We start from the raw sequence: 25,838 nt of genomic DNA, 5'->3' as shown, positions 1-25,838 counted from the left end.
AAATAAAAAGTCAACTTTTACAAGTACCATAAATTTACACATGCTGTTACAGAGTGAAATAAATCAAATGTATGTTTTAATACAACAGTAATAATAATAGCCACTCACTACTCAAAACAGTTAATGCATGAAGGACTCGGGATTGAACCCGCAACCTCTTGATTTGGAGACAGCAGTTCTTACCTCTGCACCAGAACGGCAGACATACTGTACATGTGTGTGTGTATCATACACTATCCCAATTTCTAGCACTTCACAAACACCCAAATAAGTTCAAGCAAAGTAAAGCCGACATCGGATGATGAGAAGTTGAAGCTGATAGCCCAGCGGGAGCTGGAAACTTAAAGCTGACAGTCTCCTACTGTAGTGATTACGCTGAAGCAGAAAGCGTCAAAAGCACTGAAGTTACTGCAGAAACAGAGAAAATAAACTATCTATTCTCTGCCCGTTGAGGGCGCGTTTATGTGTCGTGTGTCCTGCAGCATGTACAGTTCAGGTTTTCCAGCCGACAAAGTAGACAGCTTCATCTGTTAGAAGTGTTTAGTTCATTTAGAGTTGGTCGGGAAAATATGCATATTGGAGGACTGCGTTAGGAATCTGATAGTTGTTAGGCAAACTGAAAACTGGATTGACTCGGTTTGTTTAGACAATTTGGCTACGTCTGTTTCGGTTTCAATCTCTCCAGGTCCCACTGTAGTCAGTGTGTTGCCGAAATCAGCAGCACCAATTCAGCCACAGGGCAAGTGGGTAACAGTAAGACGGGGGTCTAAGAAGCCAAAATTTAGTCCCTCATTACCCAGGTCACCAATTCGTAACACAGAACAGATTCTCAGCACTCTGCAGCGTGTCTGTGGATCCTGAGAACAACAAAGTGCTCATAATCGGTGATTCCATAATGAGGAATGTTAGAATTCCAAACTATGTTAAATCAGAAGTTAATGATGAATGCCTCCCGGAGTGAAGATTTCTGACACAGTGTCCAGATTGGATTGTATCGCCGACAAAGAATTATCTACCTTATTGCTGCATGTCGGCACTAACAATATTTATTTACAGCAATCAGAGGTATTAAAGGAGAACTTCATCTCTCTATTCACCAAAGCAAAATAAAAAAAAAATGTCAGAACTTAATTGTATTTGGCCCCTTACCAAGATTATATATAAGGGATGTGATTTATAGCAGATTACGTTTCCTTCACTGCTGGCAAGAAACCTCATGTGACTGATTAGAGCACCATTCAGGCTACAGTTGTGTGATCTTAAATTACAGGCTGTTCTTTATCCTACCTGTTACTATCCTGAAGCTGTTACTCATAATCCCTTTTATGGGGCATCCAGTAAAATTAGTAATGATGCAGATCACTTGATAACCAAAAAGATTACTTGACAACCAAAAAATAAGGTGTACAATTAGACCAAGACATAAAACCAGACCCTCCACCAGGGACACCTGTAATAAAAATTTAGTTCAAATTAAAACAAAAAATATATCACCAGTTGAGAAAGAAGTCTGCAATTTTAAATGCTGCTTATTGAACATTCGCTCTCTTGGAAGTAAAACTGTTTTGGTAAATGATATTAAGTACAAAATCTGATCTGTGTCTTCTCATTGAAACCTGGCTTAGTAAATCTAACACTGTTTCCTTAGCTGAGGTGTCAGCAGATGGATACTTGTTCCTTCATAAATCTAGAGATTCTGGTCAAGGAGGCAGCCTTGGAATAATAAATTGTGGCAAAATGCAAATCACTTCTAAAAATGTACACGACTTCAAATCCTTTGAGGCATTCATTTTACATAGTGAAACAAATTTCAACACAACTGTAGTGCTAGTCTACAGACCACCAGGGCAATGCTCATTGTTCATGACTGAATCTGGCAACTTTTCATCCGATTTGGCTATAAATTATGATCACGTAGTGTTGTGATTTTAATATACATATTGATGTGGAAACTGACACTTTTAGCAAATGTTTTACTTATTTGTTAAATTCAGTAGGATTTTGTCAGATTGTCAAAGGTACAACTCTTAATCATAACCACACATTAGATTTAATTATAACTTACTAAGTTAAAATTCAAAATGTAAATATTACTCCATTAAATTAAGTTATTTCCGATCACTACTTAAGTTTTATTATGGTTCTGCCCGGCGGCACGGTGGCGCAGTGGGTAGCGCTGCTGCCTCGCAGTTGGGTGATCTGGGGACCTGGGTTCGATTCCCGGGTCCTCCCTGCGTGGAGTTTGCATGTTCTCCCCGTGTCTGCGTGGGGTTTCCTCCGGGCACTCCGGTTTCCTCCCACATTCCAAAGACATGCTGGTTAGGTGAATTGGCGATTCTAAATTGTCCCTAGTGTGTGCTTGGTGTGTGGGTGTGTTTGTGTGTGTCCTGCGGTGGGTTGGCACCCTGCCCGGGATTGTTTCCTGCCTTGTGCCCTGTGTTGGCTGGGATTGGCTCCAGCAGACCCCCGTGACCCTGTGTTCGGATTCAGCGGGTTGGAAAATGGATGGATGGATGGATTGTTCTGCCCTTAAAAATACACTCACAGATTAAAACAAAGACATCTAGATTGTATTTCTGCTTCAAAATTTATAGATACTTTTGAGTAACTCAAGTGTAATTGTGGAAAACCATCATCAACCAGCTAACATCACATTATAATATGGGAGATGTTCTGGATGCAGTGGATCCTTTTAAAACAAAAGTGATCAAAGCAATAGAAACTCACCCTGGTTTAATGAGAACACTAAAGCTCTTAAATTAGATTGTTGAATACTAGAGCGCAGATGGAGAAAAACAAAGCTGCAGGTCTTTCAAATTGCATGGGCAGAGAGTATTAAAAAAAAATATAAAAAAGCTCTGTTTAAAGGTTTCTCTGGCTACTATTTTAAAATAATAGATAACAACAATAATACTCGGGTACTATTTATAACAGTGGCTACACTGCAAAATACCAACAGATATTAGCAGTACAGACTTTATGAACTTCTTTAATGAGAAAATTAAACATATAAGATCCCAGATTTCTGTATCACAGTGCAAATTGTATACTAGTTGACAGACCCTGTCACACCTTGCATTCAACACTTTAAAAATTTTAATCCTGTGACAAAACAGGAGGTGTTAACTTTAATTTCTAAAATGAAACCTACTACTTGTTCCCTAGATCCAGTGCCAACAAAACTAGTAAACAGCACAATGGATGTTCTTGCAGCACCTATTCTTAACATTATTAATAGTTTATAATTAAATGGCACTGTACTTGATGCACTAAAGGTGTCAGTCATCAAACCATTACTTAAAAAGTCAGACCTTGACCCACATGTAGTTAATAATTATAGACCCATTTCAAATTTACCCTTTTCTCTAAAATACTTGAAAAAGTAGTCACCAATCAGCCTCAGTCACACCTTATGCATCATAATTTATTTGAGAAATTCCAGTCTGGTCATAGTATAGAAATGGCACTAACACGCATTGTAAACGACATTCTCATATCCTTAAATGGCCAAGGTCCAGCGTGTTTATCTGAACTTATCATTACTTACAAACCAGAGTGCACATTAAGATCTCAAGATGCCAGTCTGCTTATGATCCCAAGTATTAATAAAATGACAGTAGGAGGTCATGCTTTTAGTTAAAGGGCCTCCTAAACTGTGGAATGGCCTATCTGCTACGATAAGAGGTGCCCCTTCCATCTCAGCTTTCAAATCCTGGCTGAAGACTCACTACCCATTTAGCATATCCTGACTAAAACTGCCGATTGAAAAAAAAACAAACATGTTCAAATGATAACTCATGTTCAAATGGAATAATGTTTTCAAATAGTTACATTTTCATGTAGAATGTGTATGTGTGTGTGCATTCGTGAGAGACAGATTCAATTGGTTACTGGAATATAAAATAAACACAACTGAAAAACAAAAAAATTTCAAGTGACAACAAGATACTAAGAAAACATAATTCACCAGCATTTGTGTGTCTGCTTCTATCCTTTCAGCAGTACCTTTTACCGGTAGCAAAACTTTACATTGGCTTGTTACAGACTGAAATCAAAGGCTTCTTCTTTTTGGGTACATACACCATCAGCACGGCACTGCCAGATCTAAACACTAGTGGGGCGAATTGCTCGCATACTGAAGTGACTTTACCTGCAGGTGAAACTTCCATTTTACTTATGGTGCCAAGCAGAGTTGTGTCATGGTGCAGCAGTCTATTAGCCAGTAAAATCGCTGTGAAGAAGCTGTCTGTTGTTATGGTTCTGCCTTTGTCCAGAAACCGCTCCATAAACGGCTCCATAAACTTTATGACCACAGACTTGGAAAGTCTTTGCCCAGAGTGTAACTCAAAACACAGTTCTTAACAAAACGTTGCCAGATGCCCGAGATCGCAGCAAATCTGTCTTTGTTGTTAAAGTGCAAATGCCGCATGGTAGTCTGATAGCGTTCATGGTATATTGTATTTTTGATTGCCGGTACAACAATTAGTTCTGAGCAGGCATCAATCACAGCAGCAACTGTGGTCATCATTGCTCTTGTAAAAAGAATGGAGGTAAATGCCATCAACTCAGAGAGGGAGAGGCAAGTTCATTAAAAATGACGACCTCGAAATCAGTCAGATGTGTACATTTTAACCAATACAGCCAACCGATATAATTCAGGCTTGTCAACACTGTCAATTCACTAAATAATTAAATGTCTTCATTGTTCGGCGCGGCAGATGCATGCAAGCACAGCCCCTTGCGCTCACAAAAAAACAAAAAAAAAAAGCCACAGTGTTTTCTAGTTTTGCTGACAGGAGCACTACGCACATTGTTTATTCATTGGGCAGATATCGTTAGTAAAGCAGTATGTCAGCCATGTGGTCATATTTTTCTGTGAAAAGGGAAGATAACAGAGTTGCTATCTGCTGTAACTGTAAAAATGAGATAATGCGAGGAGGCTGCAAAATTAAATCTTTCAATACCACAAATTTAATTACCCATCTGAAGAACCACCATAACGAATTATAAACTGAATTTCTAGCAACTAATGCTACCAAAATGAAAGTTAAATCAGACACTACCGGGCTCACTAGCAGTAGCCTAATACAGCAAAGCCTTTAAAACGTAAAGACGTTTCCTCGAGACAGCACCAGAGCTAAATGCATAACTACTAAAACAATGGAAATGATTGCACTCAATGACCAGCCTTTTTCCCTAGTTGAGGACGAGGGATTTTGTCAGTTACTACATCATTTAGAACCACAGTACATTCTTCCAAGCCACAATACTTTGCAGATGTCTCACTGCCTGCATTATATGATGTGATTGCTACACATATCCACAAGCTTTTAAGAAACAATGCCATCAGCATTAGCTTCACTACAGATATGTGGAGCTCAGAGGTCAGCCCCATGAGCATGTTGAGTCTAACGGCACACTGGATTGACAATTTTGAGTCAAAAAGAGTGGTGTTGCATGCTAAAGAGTTCTCCGGTTCTCATTTTGCAACTTTTACCGCACAAGCTATCAATTCCATGTTAGCGAAGTGGAACATTTCAAAAAGTAATGTGCACATTGTGCTTTGTGACAACGCTTGCAATATGGCAAAAGCTATGGAAGAAAGTGGCATTAAAAGTTTAAGCTGCATGGCTCACACTTTGCAGCCTGCTGTAAATGAAGGATTATTGAGTCAGAGTTGCCATTGGGAGGAGAACAGTTACTCATTTTAAGCACTCACAGCTCGCAATTTCACAGCTGAGAGAAATACAAACAGACCTTGGTACCCCAACAAGAATGCTTCAGCAGGACGTCACCACTCGTTGGAACAGCACTATTATATGCTGAAAAGTCTTGTTGATCAGAAGCGTAATAATAATAATAATAAATTTTATTTATACTCTTGCTGCGTATGGTACTGAATATGAGCTTCCTGCCTCTCTCACGGTGCATCAGTGAGGATTTCTGGAAAACATGATTACTCTACTCGAACCATTTGAGCAACTTACTAAAGACATAAGCACGCATTCATCTACAATTGCGGATGTAATTCTGTCTATTGAAGCACTTACATGTCTGCTTAAAAAGTGTGGCAGGACAGATTTCAGACTTTAGACGGCGAAAACCACACTTTTGGAGGCTGTCACGAAATGCTTCAGTAGTGCATTCTTTGAGCCACTATACTATCTATCAACTGTCCTTGATCCACGGTACAAAGATGAATTTTTTGACCAAGATACCAAAAAGCAAGCGAAAGAAGCACTTCAGAAACAACTGGTTGAGATGTCAGCTGGTGAAGGAGATGGTGAAAGCAACAGGGAACCACAAGAAAAAAAGATTTGCTCTCTAAGAGATGTTGCTGCTTCACTGCTGGAGATGTATGCAGAAATTCTTGAAGAAAATTTGTAGTTTGTGGCTGCAAAACCACATTTGACTGCCGCCGAGGTAAAATAACAGAATTGTAAAATTAACAATAATCATACTAATTAGGTTGACCAGATGTTTCGAATGGGAAAACAAACTTTGTAACGGATTTTTTTTTTTAAACACAAACCATACACTGCAGCTTCCAAATATCCAATCAGTATCATTGTGCATTTACCAGAAACTCACAATCAGCACTGCAAGGCGGCTTGCTGTGACTTTATATAACTTAAGAGTGCAAGGCAAACTGTTCCGCAAAATTAGCTGAGAAGAAAACGAACATGTTAACGGCATCACCTCGCTTTTTTCGTCAGGTTTTTATAATTTATGTTTGCCAGATTGCCTACAAAACTGTCATTGCAGTGGTGCAGTTTGTGGGTTTTTTCCATTGTAGATAGTCGAGTCGCTGTGGAAAATTAGTGGAGGGATTTAATTTAGTGGGAACTTAGCAAAAAGGAGGAGCATGTTTTGTACCTTGTGAAAGATGCGTCTCCTGTGTCTAAACTATAAAAGATTTTAAGACAAGATTTATTCCAGTTTTAAAGTAAGCATTACTTTAAGACAAAATCACCCTGAAATATACAGCAGTCTCTCAACATTTCAAGGCACACCTGCGTTACAAATTGTTTCATTTTGGAACAGCTTGTGCTGTATCTCTTAAAAGTGCATCTGCATCACATTTTATACAGAATACCCTTTATATGACCCAAATCATTATATGTCAAGCTTTCAACATCACAAGTTGTTATTAATGGCGATGGTTGGAACAGGTGGTTGTCCTGTTTTTCTTTACCACAAATCTGGTCAACCTAATAATTTATTATTTTTTATTATAATATAAGTAAACATTTGTAAACTTTTTTTTCCAGCTGAATAACTATCTCAGCAAGCCTCCTATCTACAGTATTGGAAAAGCAATGCATCCCGTTTCCCAACATTGGCCAAGGCAGCGATCAGGTACCTATCGGTACCTTGTACCAGTGTAGACAGGGAACGCCTTTTTTCAGCTGTGTCAAATATAGTAAATGAAAACAGAAACAGGCTTGCTGGTGAAAAGGCAGAAATGTTTGTTTTTGTTAAGAAAAACCTACCATTTGTACTTTTAAAGAAGCCAACTTAATCCCAGGGTTACTGGCCTCATTGCACCCTTTATTTTAGTTTTATTTAAAGTAATATATGTCCAATTATAGCACAAAGAACATGCATTCATTTTTTTTGTTAATATACCCAATGCCATGTTATGTAATGGCATGGTGTATTGATGTGCTTAAGTTACTCAGAATGTGTATGTTAAGCAGATTTTTGTATATGACCTGGAGTATTTTTTTCTATAGAGATGAGCCATATCTTGCTCTTTTCCCCCGTATAAAGTACTAGCTGCTTATATAGCAAAGAAGAGCATAAAAATCAGTAAGTTAATAAAAAGTTAATTCACATGCTACTGTTATTTCATTGATAATGCATAATATATTTTCAGCATACCTAAAACATTCATACCTGAAGTAAATAAAAAAAAATATATCAGTCTTCGGTTATCGGTATTGGCAAACATGGACAAAAACATATCGGTTATCAGTATCGCCCAGTCGAGTCGCTCATAATGATCCTACATCCTGGGACTCTGTCCTGCCTTTTGTTATGTTCGCGGTGCGGGAATTGCTTGAGTCCATTCGAGTTGTTATTTGGCAGGCGCCCGAGAGTCATCCTGGATGTTGTACGAGAGGAATGGATAGGAAATGGGTCAACAATGGTTGGAACAAAAACCTGCAGCCACAGGGGGTCCCCAGGACCGAGGTTGAGAAACACTGCTCTAGAGGCTGACAGTTGTGAGAAAACAGCATTTGCGACTCCTGATGGAAATCGTATGAATTTATGAGACTCCCATTTGGTCTTCATGGGGCACCTCTAACTTAACCAGCATATGATGGATCAGATATTGCGTCCTCATTCTGAATATTCTGGGGCATACCTTGATGATGTCGTGATTTTCAGCAATGATTGGCATTCGCATTTAGAATGTCTTCAGGCTGAGACAGGCTGGCTTGACTGCTAACCCTAAGAAGTGTAAACCGGGTATGTCTGAGACTCAGTATTTAGGTTATTCCATGGGCAGGGGTTTACTTCGGCCACAGTTAAGAAAAGTGGAAGTGATGCTTGCTTATTCCAGGCCAAAAACGCAGAAACAGGTATGCGCTTTTCTGGGGCTTGCTGGTTATTACAGAAGATTCATCCCGGACTTTGCAAATAGGGCTGCTCCTCTTTTAGAACTTACTAAAGGCAGGAAAAAACACCCCATTTTATGGACAGAAATTTGTGAAAGTTCCTTTTGTGATTTGAAAACCGCTTTGTCTTCTAATCCGGTTTAGCAGAATCCCGATTTCTCTAAGGATTTTGTCCTACAGACGGACGCAAGTGCATTTGGTGTAGGCGCCGTCCTGTCCCAGGTGTTTGATGGAGAAGAGCACCCTATCACAGATTTGAGTAGGAAATTGCTCCCTAGGGAACGCAATTATTCAACTATTGAGAAAGAATGCTTGGCGATTAAATGGGCCATAGAAGCACTTAGATATTACTTATGAGTTCGAAATTTCACATTAGTAACTGATCATGCTCCACTTCAATGGTTATACCGTCAGAAAGATACAAACTCTCGTCTCATGAGATGATTTCTAGGCTTACAGCCTTACAGTTTCAGAGTCAGGCATCGACCTGGCTCTGAGCTGGTTAATGCTGATGTCCTGTCATGCCTGTTTGAACCTGGTTTGGAAAGTCGCTTGATTCACGAAAATGGGAATAAAGCTGAGGGAGGGGGTGTGAGCTGAGGGGCTGATCGCACCCTCAGAGAATACAGACATTCCTGGGAAAACCCCTGACTGACAGAATACTTTCACATTGCTCCTTACCTTACTGGCGGCTTTGTCGCGTGATTAGCCTCTCGCGCAGTACTCTGCTTACTTAAAAGCCTGTATGGGCACCTGTCAGTTTTGGAATTGATTGTTTGCTTTCTCTCTCTCTGACATTATCTGCTCCTGGAGGAACTGTCATCTCTGACTTGTCATGGAGCACGTTAAACTTTTGAAAAAGAGACAAATGTTTTTTTGTAGTGTTTGAATAAAATTCCTGTTTTCTTCAACCTCCTCTGTTTCTGTGCAAATCCAAGCGTGACAAAGGAAAGTGTTTTCAGGATGTAGAGGAGGTCAAGAAGCAGACAACGGAGGCACTGAAGGCTATCACTTTGCCAGAATTTCAGAAAAGCTTTAAACAATGGAAAAAGCAGTGGAACAAGTGTATTTTGTCTCAGGGAGTGTATTTTGAGGGTGGTTAAATTTTGGAAATGTTCTGAGAAATATATGATTTTTTTTTTTTTAATTCTTGCTATTTTTGGGTCCCCCTCGTATATTTACTTTTGCATATCAATAAATTCTAAAGGTGTGTATGAATGAATGCCTTTTCATCATGATAGGATTTTCTTTGTGTTTTCAGAAACTTCAAATAAAAGTCTTAGTTTGTTTTGCTGTGCAATCAAAATAAAAACTTATTTGACATGTAAGCGTGCATAAAATAGTCCAATGACTTACACTACAAAATGACGTGGAATGGTGAAACAATAGTTGAAAGTGCAATTCCTGAAAAGCAAATCTATAAAAATTACTTTTGTGACCTACTGATCAGTGAGACAATGTTAACAATGAAAGTAGAGAAGGCCTTGTATTTCTATGGTCTGTCTGTCACAGAAATACACTTTCCATCCCCTACCAGCTTAGGGCAGATTGTGGTATATCTGTAGTTTTGCCAGGTCAACATGGGATAAGAGTGAACATTTAATCTTGTCTAATAAGGAACCTCTGATATTCTTCAAAACTGAGAATTTCATATGCTGAAGTTCTTATGTTTTTTACCAATTGTAAGAGTGTGAAACTTGGCTCCTAGAGGACTATAATATCTAAAAGCTTTCACTGAAATCCAGTCTCCTCATCATAAGTAATTTACTTGTGCAAATGAAACATACTTTTGGAGATTCATTTTGACATTCAAGATAAGATTTTGACATTTGTATTACTTCATCTACTCTTTCACAATTAAAAAATTTTTATCTGCTTCTTGATGCAAGTAATAAGGGAGCCAGTGCATATTCATAATTATGTTACAAAAACAAAGAAAAGACAGAAAAGTGAACGTCTGAGATATACCAGTCTGCGCCAGTCAATAAAACAATATGATAATGTTTTCATAAAAGTAAAAACTACAATGTTAACACATGTCTGACAAGGAAAAAAAAAGAAACATTAACAAGCAATGAAGTAAATCACTATGCTTCATTAAAACCTTAAACTGAGTTCTAAGTATGAAATGACTTTTTAGTTACTACTGCTACTACTTTAACTGTAGACATTTTGATATCAGGTGAAGAAGCCTAGTTTGCTGTCTTATCCATAACCTCAACAATGGATAAAATTCATCTGACACAAGTGAACAAATCTCAAAAGCAGAATTGCTTTGTCAATATTCTGAGCTACAGAATTTTTTTTTTTTTTTAAATTACATTATCACACAACCTTAATTAAATTAAAGGTCACGGGTGACAAGAACATGGGAGCACTGTGTGCAAAGCAGGGAAAAGGCTCTAAATGTAGTGCCTGCTACTCTCATACAGACATTTCCGCTGAAACAACCTGAAATACCAATCAAAGTACCCAAAGCAAAACCCACAAAGACATGTGGAGGCCATGCAAACTCCACCCAGATGACTGGGTGCAAGAATTAAACCCTTCCTTGGCACTGGACCTGTGAGGTGGCAGTGCTACTTATTCTACCACCATGCTACCCTTTTCAGAAAATGTTAAGGATAAAAATTAGAAGAAAATTTAACCAAAATAATGGAAGCCCTAAACAAAGGAAGTAAAAAAGTAGGACCAGAGAAAATGGAAAAGTCTTAGTTTGAGAGTTTGTGTTGTCGATATCTCTTAGTTTTCCAAGACACATTAATGTGATATTCATTCTAATATGAGAAAAAACTTAATGAAAACTGTTTAAACACTATACTGAACAAATGCTGGAACAATAGCAACATAATAAAAACATGATTACTATATTACACACCAGAAAAAATGCTTAATTTTATTTGTCTAATTTAATATGTAAATTTCATGCATATTTTAAAATTATATCGTGGTAATGTATATAGAAGAGTCTTCAAAAACTGGATTATTTCTTTTTACCTTCTTCTTCTTCTTTCAGATACTCCCGTTAGGGGTTGCCACAGCAGATCATCTTGTTCCATATCTTCCTGTCCTCTACATCTTGCTGTGTCACACTCATCACCTGCATGTCTTCTCTCACCACATCCATAAACCTTCTTTCAGGCCTTCCTCTTTTCCTCTTGCCTGGCAGCTCTATTCTTAGCATCCTCTTCCCAATATACCCAGCATCTCTCCTCTGCACATGTCCAAACCAAAGCAATCTCGCCTCTCTGACTTTGTCTCCCAAACGTCCAACCTGAGCCGACCCTCTAATGTACTTATTTCTGATCCTGTCCATCCTCATCACACCCAATGCATATCTTAGCATCTTTAACTCTGTCACCTCTAGCTCTGTCTCCTGCTTTCAGGTCAGTGCCACTGTCTCCAACCCATATACAAAGCTGGTCTCACTACTATCCTATAGACCTCCCCTTTCACTCTTGCTGATAACCGTCTCGTCACAAATTACTCCTGACACTCTTCTCCACCCATTCCACCCTGCCTGCAGTCTCTTACCTAAATGTGAGAAAAATCGTATACATTACACTTTACAAATGATGGTTTTTTTACACTTATTATAAGTACAGTACTGATCTTTATTTCTAAAAATCTGTTTCTAAACAAAGATCAAAAATCCTATCAATTTCTGATGCTCAGTTTTTTTTAATAAACGCAACAAATAAATTATAAACAATCTTTACATTTTTAAATATAAAGTTATAAAACAAGACATAACTAAATTAATTAATTTGTATATTGGGAGACTACTAGAACAATATCAACATACCTTTACGAATCTTTTGCTTTGGTTTTGGCATTTCTACTGGAACTTTTCCAACATCATCTTGAACACTGGGTACAACATAACACATCAAATCTAAGAGATTTTCACAAGTCAGCTGTAAACCGAAAATGAAGCAACTTTAGTCTTCAGTTATATAGTTATCCCTTTGCAATTTGTGGGGGTTAGGGGTGCAGGACATCTGTAGGGAATGCAAAAATCCACAAATACATTTAGGAGCCTTGATTATAAAGTATTCTAAGTTTATAACATTAAATATGACAAAGATGTGTAGTGTCCCCAAGACAAATAAAATAGTCCCATAGCTTTTTAATGAACTGTAACTATTAACAAAATGTAACTTTTAATAAATTTATGTACGTATTTATGGTAGTAAATGGTAAAAAAGACATATTACAGACATAAAAGAAATCCAACAAAACATTAAGCACAAAATAATAAAAACAACACCTTCCAGTTTCGCAGATGCAGATGATGGTGGTGTAGTTATGAAATTAACAGCTTCCTGAAAGTTATGTAGAGTTTTGTCCTACTGTGATGCCAATGTACTCTACTGCTCTAGATGTACAATCCTACCAAATTTCACCTTTTTAACTAATTGGAAAATAGTGTTTTTGTTCATGACTGAAAGAGTGAGTAATCTTTGCATTTTATAAACTGCTCAAAAAAATTAAAGGAACACTTTGAAAACACATCAGATCTCAATGGGGAAAAAATCATGCTGGAAATCTATACTGATATGGATTGGGGAATGTGTTAGGAACGAAAGGATGTCACATCATTTCATGTATATGAAAATTATCAACCTACAGAGGGCTGAATTCAAAGAAACCCCGAAATTCAAAGTGAAAAAATGATGCAGCAGGCTAGTGCATTTTGCCAAAATTTCACTGCAGCAACTCAAAATACTACTCAGTAGTTTGTATGGTTCTCATGTGCTTTTATGCATGCCTAAAAACGTCGGGCATGCTCCTAATGAGACCATTGATGGTGTCCCGGGGGATCTTGTCCCAAATCTTGACCAGGGCAACCTGGCAGCGTCGGATGGACTGAAACATAATGTCCCAGAGGTCTTCTATTGGATTTAGGTCAGGCAACTGTGGGAGCCAGTCAATGGTATCAATTCCTTCATCCTCCAGAAACTGCCTGCATACTCTCGCCACATGAGGCCGGGCACTGTCGTGCACCAGGAGGAACCCAGGACCCACTGCACTACCACAGGGTCTGACAATGGGTCCAAGGATTTCATCCCAATACCTAATGGCATTCAAGGTGCCACTGTCTAGCCTGTGGAGGTTTGTGTGTCCCACCATGGATATGTCTCCCCAAACCATCACTGACCCACCACCAAACTGGTCATACTCAGCAATGTTACAGGCAGCATAACGTTTTCCATGGCTTCTCCAGACCCTTTCACATCTGTCACATGGGCTCAGGGTGCCCAGGGCACCAGTGGTGGACCTGCCGATTCTGGTAGTTTATGGCAAATGCCAATCAAGCTCCACGGTACCAGGCAGTGAGCACAGGGCCCACTAGATGACGTTGGGAACCTCTGGCCACCCTCATGAAGTTTGTTTCTGATTGTTTGGTCAGAGACATTCACAGTAGTGAATGTAATAGTAGTAGTAGGTGTGTGAATTTCCCCTTGGGATTAATAAAGTATCTATCTATCTATCTATCTATCTATCTATCTATCTATCTATCTATCTATCTATCTATCTATCTATCTATCTATCTATCTATCTATCTATCTATCTATCTATCTATCTATCTATCTGGTTAGCCTGCTGGAGGTCATCTTATAGGGCTCTGGCAGAGCTCATCCTGTTCCTCCTTGTCCAAAGGAGCAGATACCAGTCCTGCTGATGGGTTAAGTACCTTCTACAGCCCTGCCCAGCGCTGCTAGAGTAACTGCCTGTCTCCTGGAATCTCCTCCATGACCTTGAGACTATGCTGGGAGACACAGCAAACCTTTTGGCAATGGCACGTATTGATGTGCCATCCTGGAGAAGTTGGACTACCTGTGCAACCTCTGTAGGGTCCAGGTATCGCTACCAGTATTGACACTGACAATGCTACCAGCAGTGACACTGACCGTGTCCAAATGCAAAACTAGTGAAAAAACAGTTAGAAAAGATGAGGAAGGAAAATGTCAGTGGCCTCCACCTGTTAAACCATTCCTGTTTTGGGGGTCATCTCTTTGCTGCCCCTCTAGTGCACCTGTTGTTAATTTCATTAACATCAAAGAAGTTGAAACTGATTAACAACCCCCTCTGCTACTTAACTAACCAGATCAATATCCCAGAAGTTTCACTGACTTGCTGCTATACTCTGATTAAAAAGTGTTTCTTTAATTTTTTTGAGCAGAATATATATACTTACAATTCTGGATGTTTAAATGATTTATCTTTTGCAATACTGACATTGCCCACTAAATGTAAGGCCGGGTTTACACTTCACGTAACACATGCGCCAGCAGACTCTACTGCTATGCAAGCATTGTACTGTTTATACTTGCCCACGCATTTTACATAAATCTGGAAGATACCACAGGTGTCAGTGTAAGATATGATTACGGTGAAAAGAACGTTGTGAATTGCCTGAAAATCCCTTAAATTCAGAGGACACTTTGCCACAATATCTCTGAAAAGGATGTTTAATGATTACATCCATCAATCCAGGGACGCGCCCATTCCAGCAAGCATCGGGCAAGAGGAAGAAACAATCCCTGGATGGGGTATCGGCTCATCGCAAGGTGAATACATGCACACACATACACTAACGTTATTTTAGTGTCACCGAATCCCCAAATCTTCATGTCCTTGGAAGGAAACAGGAGCACACTGTGGAAATCCACCAGGAAAACATGCAAACTCCAGGCAGGGAACACCAGGGACGTGACTCCTTGCAAGGCAGCAGCGCTACCACTCTGCCACTGTGCCACCCTCACATGTGTAATTATTAACAGTATTCATAATTTAAATGAAGTTAACGATTTATCTGTAAAATGTAATATACATACTTTAATGCATTTCATCATGAAAGTGATATCAAGTATAATTAAGGATTCTAAATGTGCATAGAGTTATATATATATATATATATATATATATATATATATATATATATATATATATATATATATATATATATATCATAGATTAAGCTAAAGACTAAGCGGCTAGCGAGGAAATGGCATTACAAGCCTTCTGTGCCTTCTGTGATCCTGGGAAATGTGAACTCACTACCAATAAAATGTCAGGAACTACAGAGAATGCAGTTTGTTGTGTTTTGTGAAACATGGCTAACAACTAGCATCCCAGATGCTAACGTGGAGCTCCCCAGGTTTAGCACAGTTAGAGCGGACAGAGATGCAAATACCTGCGGGAAGCGGAAAGAAGGAGGACTCGCTCTCTATGTGAACACAAGGTGGTGCAACCCTGGACATGTAAACGTCAAAATCTCCACTTGCTGCAGGGACATCGAATTGTTGGCCGTAAGTCTGCGTCCCTATTACTTGCCCAGAGAGTTTGGACACATCATTGTTGTTATTGTTTACATCCCTGCTTCAGCCTCACTACAAACCAAGAGTGAGGGAGCTACCTACAACCACATGCTCATTCAGGAAGTGGTCCCCCGAGGCAGAGCAGGCTCTGAGAGACTGCTTTGGAACTATGGACTGGATATCCTGCAGGGGTCACATAGTGAGAACATTGAGGAGGTTGTTGACTGCACTACTGACTACATCAACTTCTGTATGGACATTGTAGTTCCAGTAAGAATAGTACACTGCTATGCTATCAACAAGCCATGGATTACAAGTGACATCAAGGGCCTTTTGAACCAGAAGAAAAGGGCTTTTAAAGGTGGTGATCAGCATGAGCTCAAGTGCATGCAGAAGGAACTCCGAGTCTAGCTCAGGGCGGCGAAGGAGCAGTACAGAAAACTGGAACAAAAGTTGCAGAATAACAGCCTGAAGGAAGGAAGTGTGGGATGGGATGAAGATCATTACTGGCTGCAGCTCAAAGCGGGGTGCCTCAATCGAGAGAGACAGGGAGAAAGCAAACCTGATGAACAACTTTTTTAGCAGGTTTAACCACCCAAATCCACTCTCACTCTCACCTCAAGAGTACTGCATCCTTCTGCTGATACCAGCATAGGAGAGAGTTTTCCCCCACCCACAATTACAGCAGCTCAGGTAAGTAGAGAGCTGAGGAGACTTTGTGCCAACAAAGCAGTGGGTCCAGATTGAGTATCGCCATGACTGTTGAAGGCCAGCACATCTTCAACCTGAGCCTGGAACAGCGGAGAGTCCCGAGGCTTTGGAAAACATCTTGCATCATCGCAGTCCCAAAGGTATTATGTCCTAGTGAGCTGAATGACTTCCGGCCTGCCATCCTGACGTCACATGTGATGAAGACCACGGAGCGGCTGCTGCTTCATCACCTGAGGCCACAGGTCTGCCACGCCCTCGACCCTCTTCAGTTTGCATACCATGAGAAGGTGGGAGCGGAGGATGCCATCATACACATGCTACACCGATCCCTCTTCCACTTGCACAGAGGCAGTGGTGCAGTAAGAATTGTTTCTGGACTTCTCTAGCACCTTCAACACCATCCAACCTCTGCTCCTTAAGGACAAGCTGACAGAAATGGGAGTAGATTCATACCTGGTGACATGGATTGTGAACTATCTTACAGACAGACCTCAGTATGTGCGTCTTGGGAACTGCATGTCTGACATTGTGGATAGCAGCACAGGAGCGCCGCAGGGGACTGTGCTTTCTCCGGTTCTGTTCAGCCAATATACATCGGACTTCCAATACAACTCGGAGTCCTACCACGTGCAAAAGTTCGTTGACGACATTGCTATCGTGGGCTGCATCAGGAGTGGGCAGGAGGAGGAGGAGTATAGGAACCTATTCAAGGACTTTGTTAAATGGTGCGACTCAAACCACCTACAACTGAACACCAGCAAAACCAAAGAGCGGTCCCCATGATTATCAGAGGTGACTGTGTGCAGAGGGTACAGACCTATAAATACCTGTGAGTGCAGCTGGATGATAAACTGGACTGGACTGCCAATACTGATGCTCTGTGCAAGAAAGGACAGAGCCGACTATACTTCCTTAGAAGGCTGGCGTCTTTCAACATCTGCAATAAGATGCTGCAGATGTTCTATCAAGACGGTTGTGGCGAGCGCCCTCTTCTACGCGGTGGTGTGCTGGGGAGGCAGCATAAAGAAGAGGGACGCCTCACACCTGGACAAGCTGGTGAGGAAGACAGGCTCTATTGTAGGCACGGAGCTGGACAGTTTGACATCTGTGGCGGAGCAACGGGCACTGAGCAGGCTCCTGTCAATCATGGAGAATTCACTGCATCCACTGAACAGTATCATCTCCAGACAGAGGAGCAGCTTCAGCGAAAGACTGCTGTCACTGTCACGGTAACATAATACAATGTTATTGACTGTTACACCTGCCTCGCACTCTCCACCTTCCACTGTGTTTTTATCACTCTTTAATTAATATTGTTTTTATCAGTATGCTGCTGCTGGAGTATGTGAATTTCCCCTTGGGGAGTGAGTGAGTGAGTGAGTATCTATCTATCTATCTATCTATATAATGTGTTCTGTGTGGCAATTGCTACTTGTTGCAGCTGTCAGTTGAGAAGGAAGACCCAGAAGCATGTACGATTAACAACTAGGTTAGTTTTAAGATGACGTTTACGACGGTCTACTTTAATGATAAAATAAACTATGAGATTAAAGTGGACATTTCGAGATTAAAGCTGAAATTTCCACCTTAATCACAAAACAGACCTTTTCAGTGTCCTTATTTTTTCTCTCGGTGGTTCATTCAAATACACTGCATTATATTCTGATGCTGTTGTGATGGTGCAGCAAAAAAAAAAAAAACGGGATAGAAGATGATCCGCGAGACTTTTAAAATGTATTTATTGTGTCATTAGATTGGGGAATATGTGATGCTTGAATATACGAGCACCACAAATGCATTTGCATGTTGGCATTTTGCTTCACCACATCGAACCATTCATCAAACAACGAAGCAACTCGCAAGGTACTGCAACTCGGACACACGTCACTTTAATTTCTGAGGACGTGCTCAGAGGATGTGTCAAATGAATGCCGAGAACGTGTGGCAGCCATGATGCATGCATGTACGCATTCTGAGCGTGAAGTATAAACCAGCACTAAGGCAGCCAATGCCAAGTCTTAACATCAAATCAGCTACTTTCAGCACATGCTTAATTTCAGAATTTACGTAATGTTTTCCATTAGCAGTTGTAGACACGTTACACATTTTCAATATTTTAATCATGGAATGTTTAGCTTTGTCATTTATCCACACCCCTCCTGAACTTGTGTTCGAACTAGTCCAATCCACTCCAAAGGCAAATATTTTTCCTATCTGCCAATTAAAATTATTGTGGACAGATCTCAATAGCAAAGTTTGATTTTGTTTTATGCTATATGTGCAATGCAATAATGCTTGCAGGATCAGCTTAACTAGGGTCAAGAGCAGTGACCAAATATGAAACATTTCAAGGTAACCTTCTTGGCTTCAGTCAATAGTGAACTCAAGGTACCCTAAATTCTCCTTTGTATAAGAGTTGCTACTAATTTAGTAATGTATTTGACCAATTTACCATAACTTTTTTGTGTATAAATGATGTATGCTTCAAACCTATGCAACAAAAGCACAGTTTACATTACTAAGCAGTACAACAAATTCTTTATGCCATCAACTAGACACAAAGAGATTACCCAAAAATACTTCATATATATGTCTCAAGGAAACAGGATAGGAAGATTAAACCTTTATTTAATTGTGCAACAAAGGAAAATAACAGTTCAGCCTGTATGAATAAAAAGGTATTTTTGATATTTGGATAACATGGTTATTTGAAAAATGTTTAAACAAAAATCAGTAAATAAATTAAATCAACAACAATTAACAACAATACGAGTGACACAGGGGATTGATATTGTGATATTAAAAAAATTCTGAATAAGTCTCATGCACATAATTATGAACCACTGTTTACTCAAATCAAGCAAAAACATATGGATGAGTAGATGGAGAATATCCATCCATCCATCCATCCATCCTCTTCCGCTTATCCGAGGTCGGGTCGCGGGGGCAGCAGCTTGAGCAGAGATGCCCAGACTTCCCTCTCACCGGCCACTTCTTCTAGCTTTTCCGGGAGAATCCCAAGGCATTCCCAGGCCAGCCAAGAGACATAGTCCCTCCAGCGTGTCCTGGGTCTTCCCCGGGGCCTCCTCCCGGTTAGTCGTGCCCAGAACACCTCACCAGGGAGGCGTCCAGGAGGCATCCTGATCAGATGCCCAAGCCACCTCATCTGACTCCTCTAGATGCGGAGGAGCAGCGGCTCTACTCTGAGCCCCTCCCGGATGACTGAGCTTCTCAACCTATCTTTAAGGGAAAGCCCAGACACCCTGCGGAGGAAACTCATTTCAGCCGCTTGTATTCGCGATCTCGTTCTTTCGGTCACTACCCATTGCTCATGACCATAGGTGAGGGTAGGAACATAGAGCGACTGGTAAATTGAGAGCTTCGCCTTGCGGCTCAGCTCCTTTTTCACCACGACAGACCGATGCAGAGCCCGCATTACTGCAGATACCGCACCGATCCGCCTGTCGATCTCACTCTCCATTCTTCCCTCACTCGTGAACAAGACCCTGAGATACTTGAACTCCTCCACTTGGGGCAGAATCTCGCTACCAACCCTGAGAGGGCACTCCACCCTTTTCCGGCTGAGGACCATGGTCTCAGATTTGGAGGTGCTGATTCCCATCCCAGCTGCTTCACACTCGGCTGCGAACCGATCCAGAGAGAGCTGAAGATCACGGCCTGATGAAGCAAACAGGACAACATCATCTGCAAAAAGCAGTGACCCAATCCTGAGTTCACCAAACCGGACCCCCTCAACGCCCTGGCTGCGCCTAGAAATTCTGTCCATAAAAGTTATGAACAGAATCGGTGACAAAGGGCAGCCCTGGCGGAATCCAACTCTCACTGGAAACGGGTTCGACTTACTGCCGGCAATGCGGACCAAGCTCTGGCACCGATCGTACAAGGACCGAACAGCCCTTATCAGGGGGTCCGGTACCCCATACTCTCGGAGTACCCCCCACAGGATTCCCTGAGGGACACGGTCGAATGCCTTTTCCAAGTCCACAAAACACATGTAGACTGGTTGGGCAAACTCCCATGCACCCTCCAGGACCCTGCTAAGGGTGTAGAGCTGGTCCACTGTTCCGCGACCAGGACGAAAACCACACTGTTCCTCCTGAATCCGAGGCTCGACTATCCGACGGACCCTCCTCTCCAGGACCCCCGAATAGACTTTTCCAGGGAGGCTGAGGAGTGTGATCCCTCTGTAGTTGGAACACACCCTCCGGTCCCCTTTCTTAAAGAGGGGGACCACCACCCCAGTCTGCCAATCCAGAGGCAATGTCCCTAATGTCCATGCGATGTTGCAGAGGCGTGTCAACCAAGACAGTCCTACAACATCCAGAGCCTTGTAGAACTCTGGGCGTATCTCATCCACCCCCGGGGCCCTGCCACCAAGGAGTTTTTTGACCACCTCGGTGACCTCAGTCCCAGAGATGGGGGAGCCCACCTCTGAGTCCCCAGGCTCTGCTTCCTCATTGGAAGGCATGTTAGTGAGATTGAGGAGATCTTTGAAGTACTCCCCCCACTGACCCACAACGTCCTGAGTCAAGGACAGCAGCACACCATCACCATCATATACAGTGTTGACACTGCACTGCTTCCCCCTCCTGAGACACTGGACGGTGGACCAGAATCTCCTCGAAGCCGTTCTCCATGGCCTCCCCAAACTCCTCCCACGCCCGAGTTTTTGCCTCAGCAACCACCAAAGCCGCATTCCGCTTGGCCTGCCGGTACCTATCAGCTGCCTCCAGAGTCCCACAGTACAAAAGGGTCCGGTAGGACTCCTTCTTCAGCTTGACGGCATCCCTCACCGCCGGTGTCCACCAATGGGTTCGGGGATTGCCGCCACGACAGGCACTGACCACTTTACGGCCACAGCTCCGGTCAGCTGCCTCAAAAATAGAGGCACGGAACATGGCCCATTCGGACTCAATGTCCGCCACCTCCCTCGGGATGTGGTCAAAGTTCTGCCGGAGGTGGGAGTTGAAGCTACTTCTGACAGGGGGCTCTGCCAGACGTTCCCAGCAGACCCTCACAACATATTTGGGCATCCACCCCCACCATCGAAGCCAACTCACCACCAGGTGGTGATCAGTTGACAGCTCCGCCCCTCTCTTCACCCGAGTGTCCAAGACATGTGGCCGCAAGTCCGATGACACGACCACAAAGTCGATCAAGAGAATTGGAGAGAGAAACAGAGAATAGCACAACTAAATTGGGAAAAAGGGTTCTAAAGATTTCATGATTACATATCTAATGTTACAAAGGCTCCATAATTGGCTGCATTATGTCATAATCAGTGACATACTTCAGTATCAAGCCATTTAATGGTTTAACAATAGTTGTACCGTTAAGAGTAATATGCAGAAGGAATTAGGCAGTTTCTAGGAACTGAACGAACTTCAGTTTGTGTTCCTCTCCTCTACATCTTTTTCTATTTACTCTTTTATCATTAAGAGCCTTGTGCAAGAACTTTAATGTAAATGACACATTTTAATACCTTTCAATGTTTTATTTATATAAATATATACAGTATAATATATGGTGCTATGTTAAATTTTTGGTCTTAAAATTGCAAAAGTATATAACCTGACCATAACCACTGAGTATAGAAAGCAGTTATGTTAATGGGCAATTTTTAAGTTAGCACCTATGTGTACAAAGAATTCTAAAACAATGTTCATATCTGAAATGTTACTTCTTTTATCATATTACAAATCTATTTCTGTAAAGTAATAGCAAAAAATTAGCAATATGTTCTAAGATGAATAGCACATTTAAGGAACACTGCATGGACAGATATCCAGCAGAACATAAATGGTCACATTTACAAACACATTTCTATGTACTTACAAATTTTATTAATACATTTCGATAACACTTAATAAGCAAGGAGTTAAACTTTAAAATCATTGTGATATACAGTAAATGTTTATTAATTATTATTTGACTTAATAAAACAAGCACAGTCTGAAGTTGTCATTTATATTTTTATAAATAATTAAACCAATATGATCATTTTTCTGCTTTCTGGGATTACATATTAACTATAAGTAACACAACAGAGTCCCAACTGAAAACTTACTCTGTATTCTCCAAGTGCGAAGTGACAAGATGCCAGTTGGACAAGAGGCCGATGCTGTTCTAGGGAACCTTGACAAGGAGACTGCTGATGAGTTGAGAGAATAGCTGTCAGCTGATGGAGACTTGCAATGGCTTTTCTGTAATGGCCCTAAAAAAGAAACATACTGTATACATGTATATATCATTTTAAACTAAAACTGAAGATATACAACAAAGCTTATAATAAATTACAATTAATGCAATTCAAAACTATAAACAGGCTTCCTCTTTAAGATTACCTGCATGAAACCCTATTTATTTTTATGGTATGACAGTGCAGAACTGTGTTTCTATAATTACAATACCTTTCTGCAGCTTTCATTATGTATTGTAGTTACAGCTGTGAGACTTAAATTAATATAACTAAAACAAGCTCTCTTTAAAGAAACAGGACAGTACAGTTAATTGATAAACATTTTTGTGTTTGATATACTTTATTAACTTCCGAGGAGAAACTGTCTTTTCACATGACCTTTGGGGGTTGGGATGTCAGAGTGCACCATCAGCTATTGTACAGTGTCCCTGGAGCAATTTTTCAGGTTAAGGGGTCTGCTCAAGGGCCCAATGGAGTAAGATCCCTACTGGCAGTAACAGGATTTGAACTGGTGACCTTCCAGATACCAGTGCATATCCGTAGCCACAGAGTAACAACTCCATCGTAAGTCATACAGAAGTAAAAGTATCTTATTTTGAATAATTACAGCTGTTTCAGCTGGAGAGTCTTTGTAGTAACCACATTGGAGTGCATTTGAATTTGACTGGAGAAGATGATTATCATTGAATGTATGATAATTGTGATTTTCTTTGCTCTTTCAATATCGTGACTTCTTCATTAGTGCCAGGGTGCACTATGAATGCTATTGCAGGTAGACAGTTCAATGTTTGTGATAGCTTGGTGGCTAAAATGACAGAAACAAATGTGTTTGGAAACTAATGCATTGCTCTCATGACCAGGTTACAACAGTGAGGTTTTAAAAAAAGTTTTGGGAATGTCAACAGTTTGTTTATATGACTGCTGGAGCAATAAATATCTGATGTGTTACAGAGGTAAACTTGTGTAAAAATTCAGTGTACCTCTAAGGAAAAAGGAGCCCTGCCAATGTGAAACAAAGTAAAGAAGATGACTGGGCTTGACTGTGATTAATCTTGCTCTCTGCTTACAGAATCTGCTCTAAAATAATCCAGTTGAAGAGAATAAAACAGACTTTTAATGGAATTTTTTTCTCCATATGGGTTAACTGTCAATAAGCAAGCAAAATTTAAAAAAAATCAAGCTGAGTGCCTCTTTCCATTTTAGACCTAGAGTGTTTTGGTTATTCTTTTTACCTCCAAAGGGTGGGAAAAGGATATTTATCTGCTTATTAAAGGATATGTTTAGTATTTTTCAAGTCAAAGTTATTTCTTCACAATAATGGTGTACATTAATTTGCCACATGAAATAGCATTTTAAAGTGAAGCAGATTTTAAAAATTAAAAAATAACCATTCCAGGGACAGGCTTACAATGTGATATAAAAGCTTAGAAATATGTCAATTTTTCAAGCAAAAAGTGCTATTAGGTATTGATCCATATCTTGAGAGTGTATTCATGCTGTTTTAAGACGGAAAAGAGCAAAACTCTTTAAAGATTCAGCCATTCTAAAAGGACACCTGCTACATGGTGCATCCGGAAAGTATTCACAGCGCATCACTTTTTCCACATTTTGTTATGTTACAGCCTTATTCCAAAATGGATTAAATTCATTTTTTTCCTCAGAATTCTACATACAACACCCCATAATGACAACGTGAAAAACGTTTACTTGAGATTTTTGCAAATTTATTAAAAATAAAAAAATTCAGAAAGCACATGTACATAAGTATTCACAGCCTTTGCCATGAAGCTCAAAATTGAGCTCAGGTGCATCCTGTTTCCCCTGATCATCCTTGAGATGTTTCTGCAGCTTAATTGGAGCCCACCTGTGGTAAATTCAGTTGATTGGACATGATTTGGAAAGGCACACACCTGTCTATATAAGGTCCCACAGTTGACAGTTCATGTCAGAGCACAAACAAAGCATGAAGTCAGAGGAATTGTCAGTGGACCTCCGAAACAGGATTGTCTCTAGGCACAAATCTGGGAAGGTTACAGAAAAATTTCTGCTGCATTGAAGGTCCCAATGAGCACAGTGGCCTCCATCATCCGTAAGTGGAAGAAGTTCGAAACCACCAGGACTCTTCCTAGAGCTGGCCGGCCATCTAAACTGAGCGATCTGGGGAGAAGGGCTTAGTCAGGGAGGTGACCAAGAACCCGCTGGTCACTCTGTCAGAGCTCCAGAGGTCCTCTGTGGAGAGAGGAGAACCTTCCAGAAGGACAACCATCTCTGCAGCAATCCATCAATCTGGCCTGTATGGTAGAGTGGCCAGACGGAAGCCACTCCTTAGTAAAAGGCACATGGCAGCCCACATGGAGTTTGCCAAAAGGCACCTGAAGGACTCTCAGACCATGAGAAAGAAAATTCTCTGGTCTGATGAGACAAAGATTGAACTCTTTGGTGTGAATGCCAGGCGTCACGTTTGGAGGAAACCAGGCACCGCTCATCACCAGGCCAATACCATCCCTACAGTGAAGCATGGTGGTGGCAGCATCATGCTGTGGGGATGTTTTTCAGCGGCAGGGACTGGGAGACTAGTCAGGATAAAGGGAAAGATGACTGCCGCAATGTACAGAGACATCCTGGATGAAAACCTGCTCCAGAGCGCTCTTGACCTCAGACTGGGGCGACGGTTCATCTTTCAGCAGGACAACGACCCTAAGCACACAGCCAAGATATCAAAGGAGTGGCTTCAGGACAACTCTGTGAATGTCCTTGAGTGGCCCAGACTTGAATCCGATTGAACATCTCTGGAGAGATCTTAAAATGGCTGTGCACCGACGCTTCCCATCCAACCTGATGGAGCTTGAGAGGTGCTGCAAAGAGGAATGGGCGAAACTGGCCAAGGATAGGTGTGCCAAGCTTGTGGCATCACATTCAAAAAGACTTGAGGCTGTAATTGCTGCCAAAGGTGCATCG

The 25,838-nt window shown here is 40.9% G+C and overlaps 1 protein-coding gene across 3 annotated transcripts in view; it reads right to left on the bottom strand.

Annotated features, from left to right (window-relative positions):
- Window positions 1–25,838, bottom strand: part of ints10 (integrator complex subunit 10) — a 321,144-nt gene that overhangs the window by 68,379 nt on the left and 226,927 nt on the right. For all 3 annotated transcript variants that reach the window (XM_051927742.1, XM_051927743.1, XM_051927744.1), the window contains 2 exons: window positions 22,749–22,895; window positions 12,430–12,541 (listed from right to left, as the gene is read on the bottom strand). In XM_051927742.1, the coding sequence (XP_051783702.1) occupies window positions 12,430–12,541; window positions 22,749–22,895 (259 nt within the window). The remainder of the gene's footprint in view (window positions 1–12,429; window positions 12,542–22,748; window positions 22,896–25,838) is intronic.

The sequence above is a fragment of the Erpetoichthys calabaricus genome, chromosome 5, assembly GCF_900747795.2.
Source record: "Erpetoichthys calabaricus chromosome 5, fErpCal1.3, whole genome shotgun sequence".
Classification (NCBI taxonomy): domain Eukaryota; kingdom Metazoa; phylum Chordata; class Cladistia; order Polypteriformes; family Polypteridae; genus Erpetoichthys; species Erpetoichthys calabaricus.
This window is presented reverse-complemented; position numbering and strand designations above follow the sequence as displayed.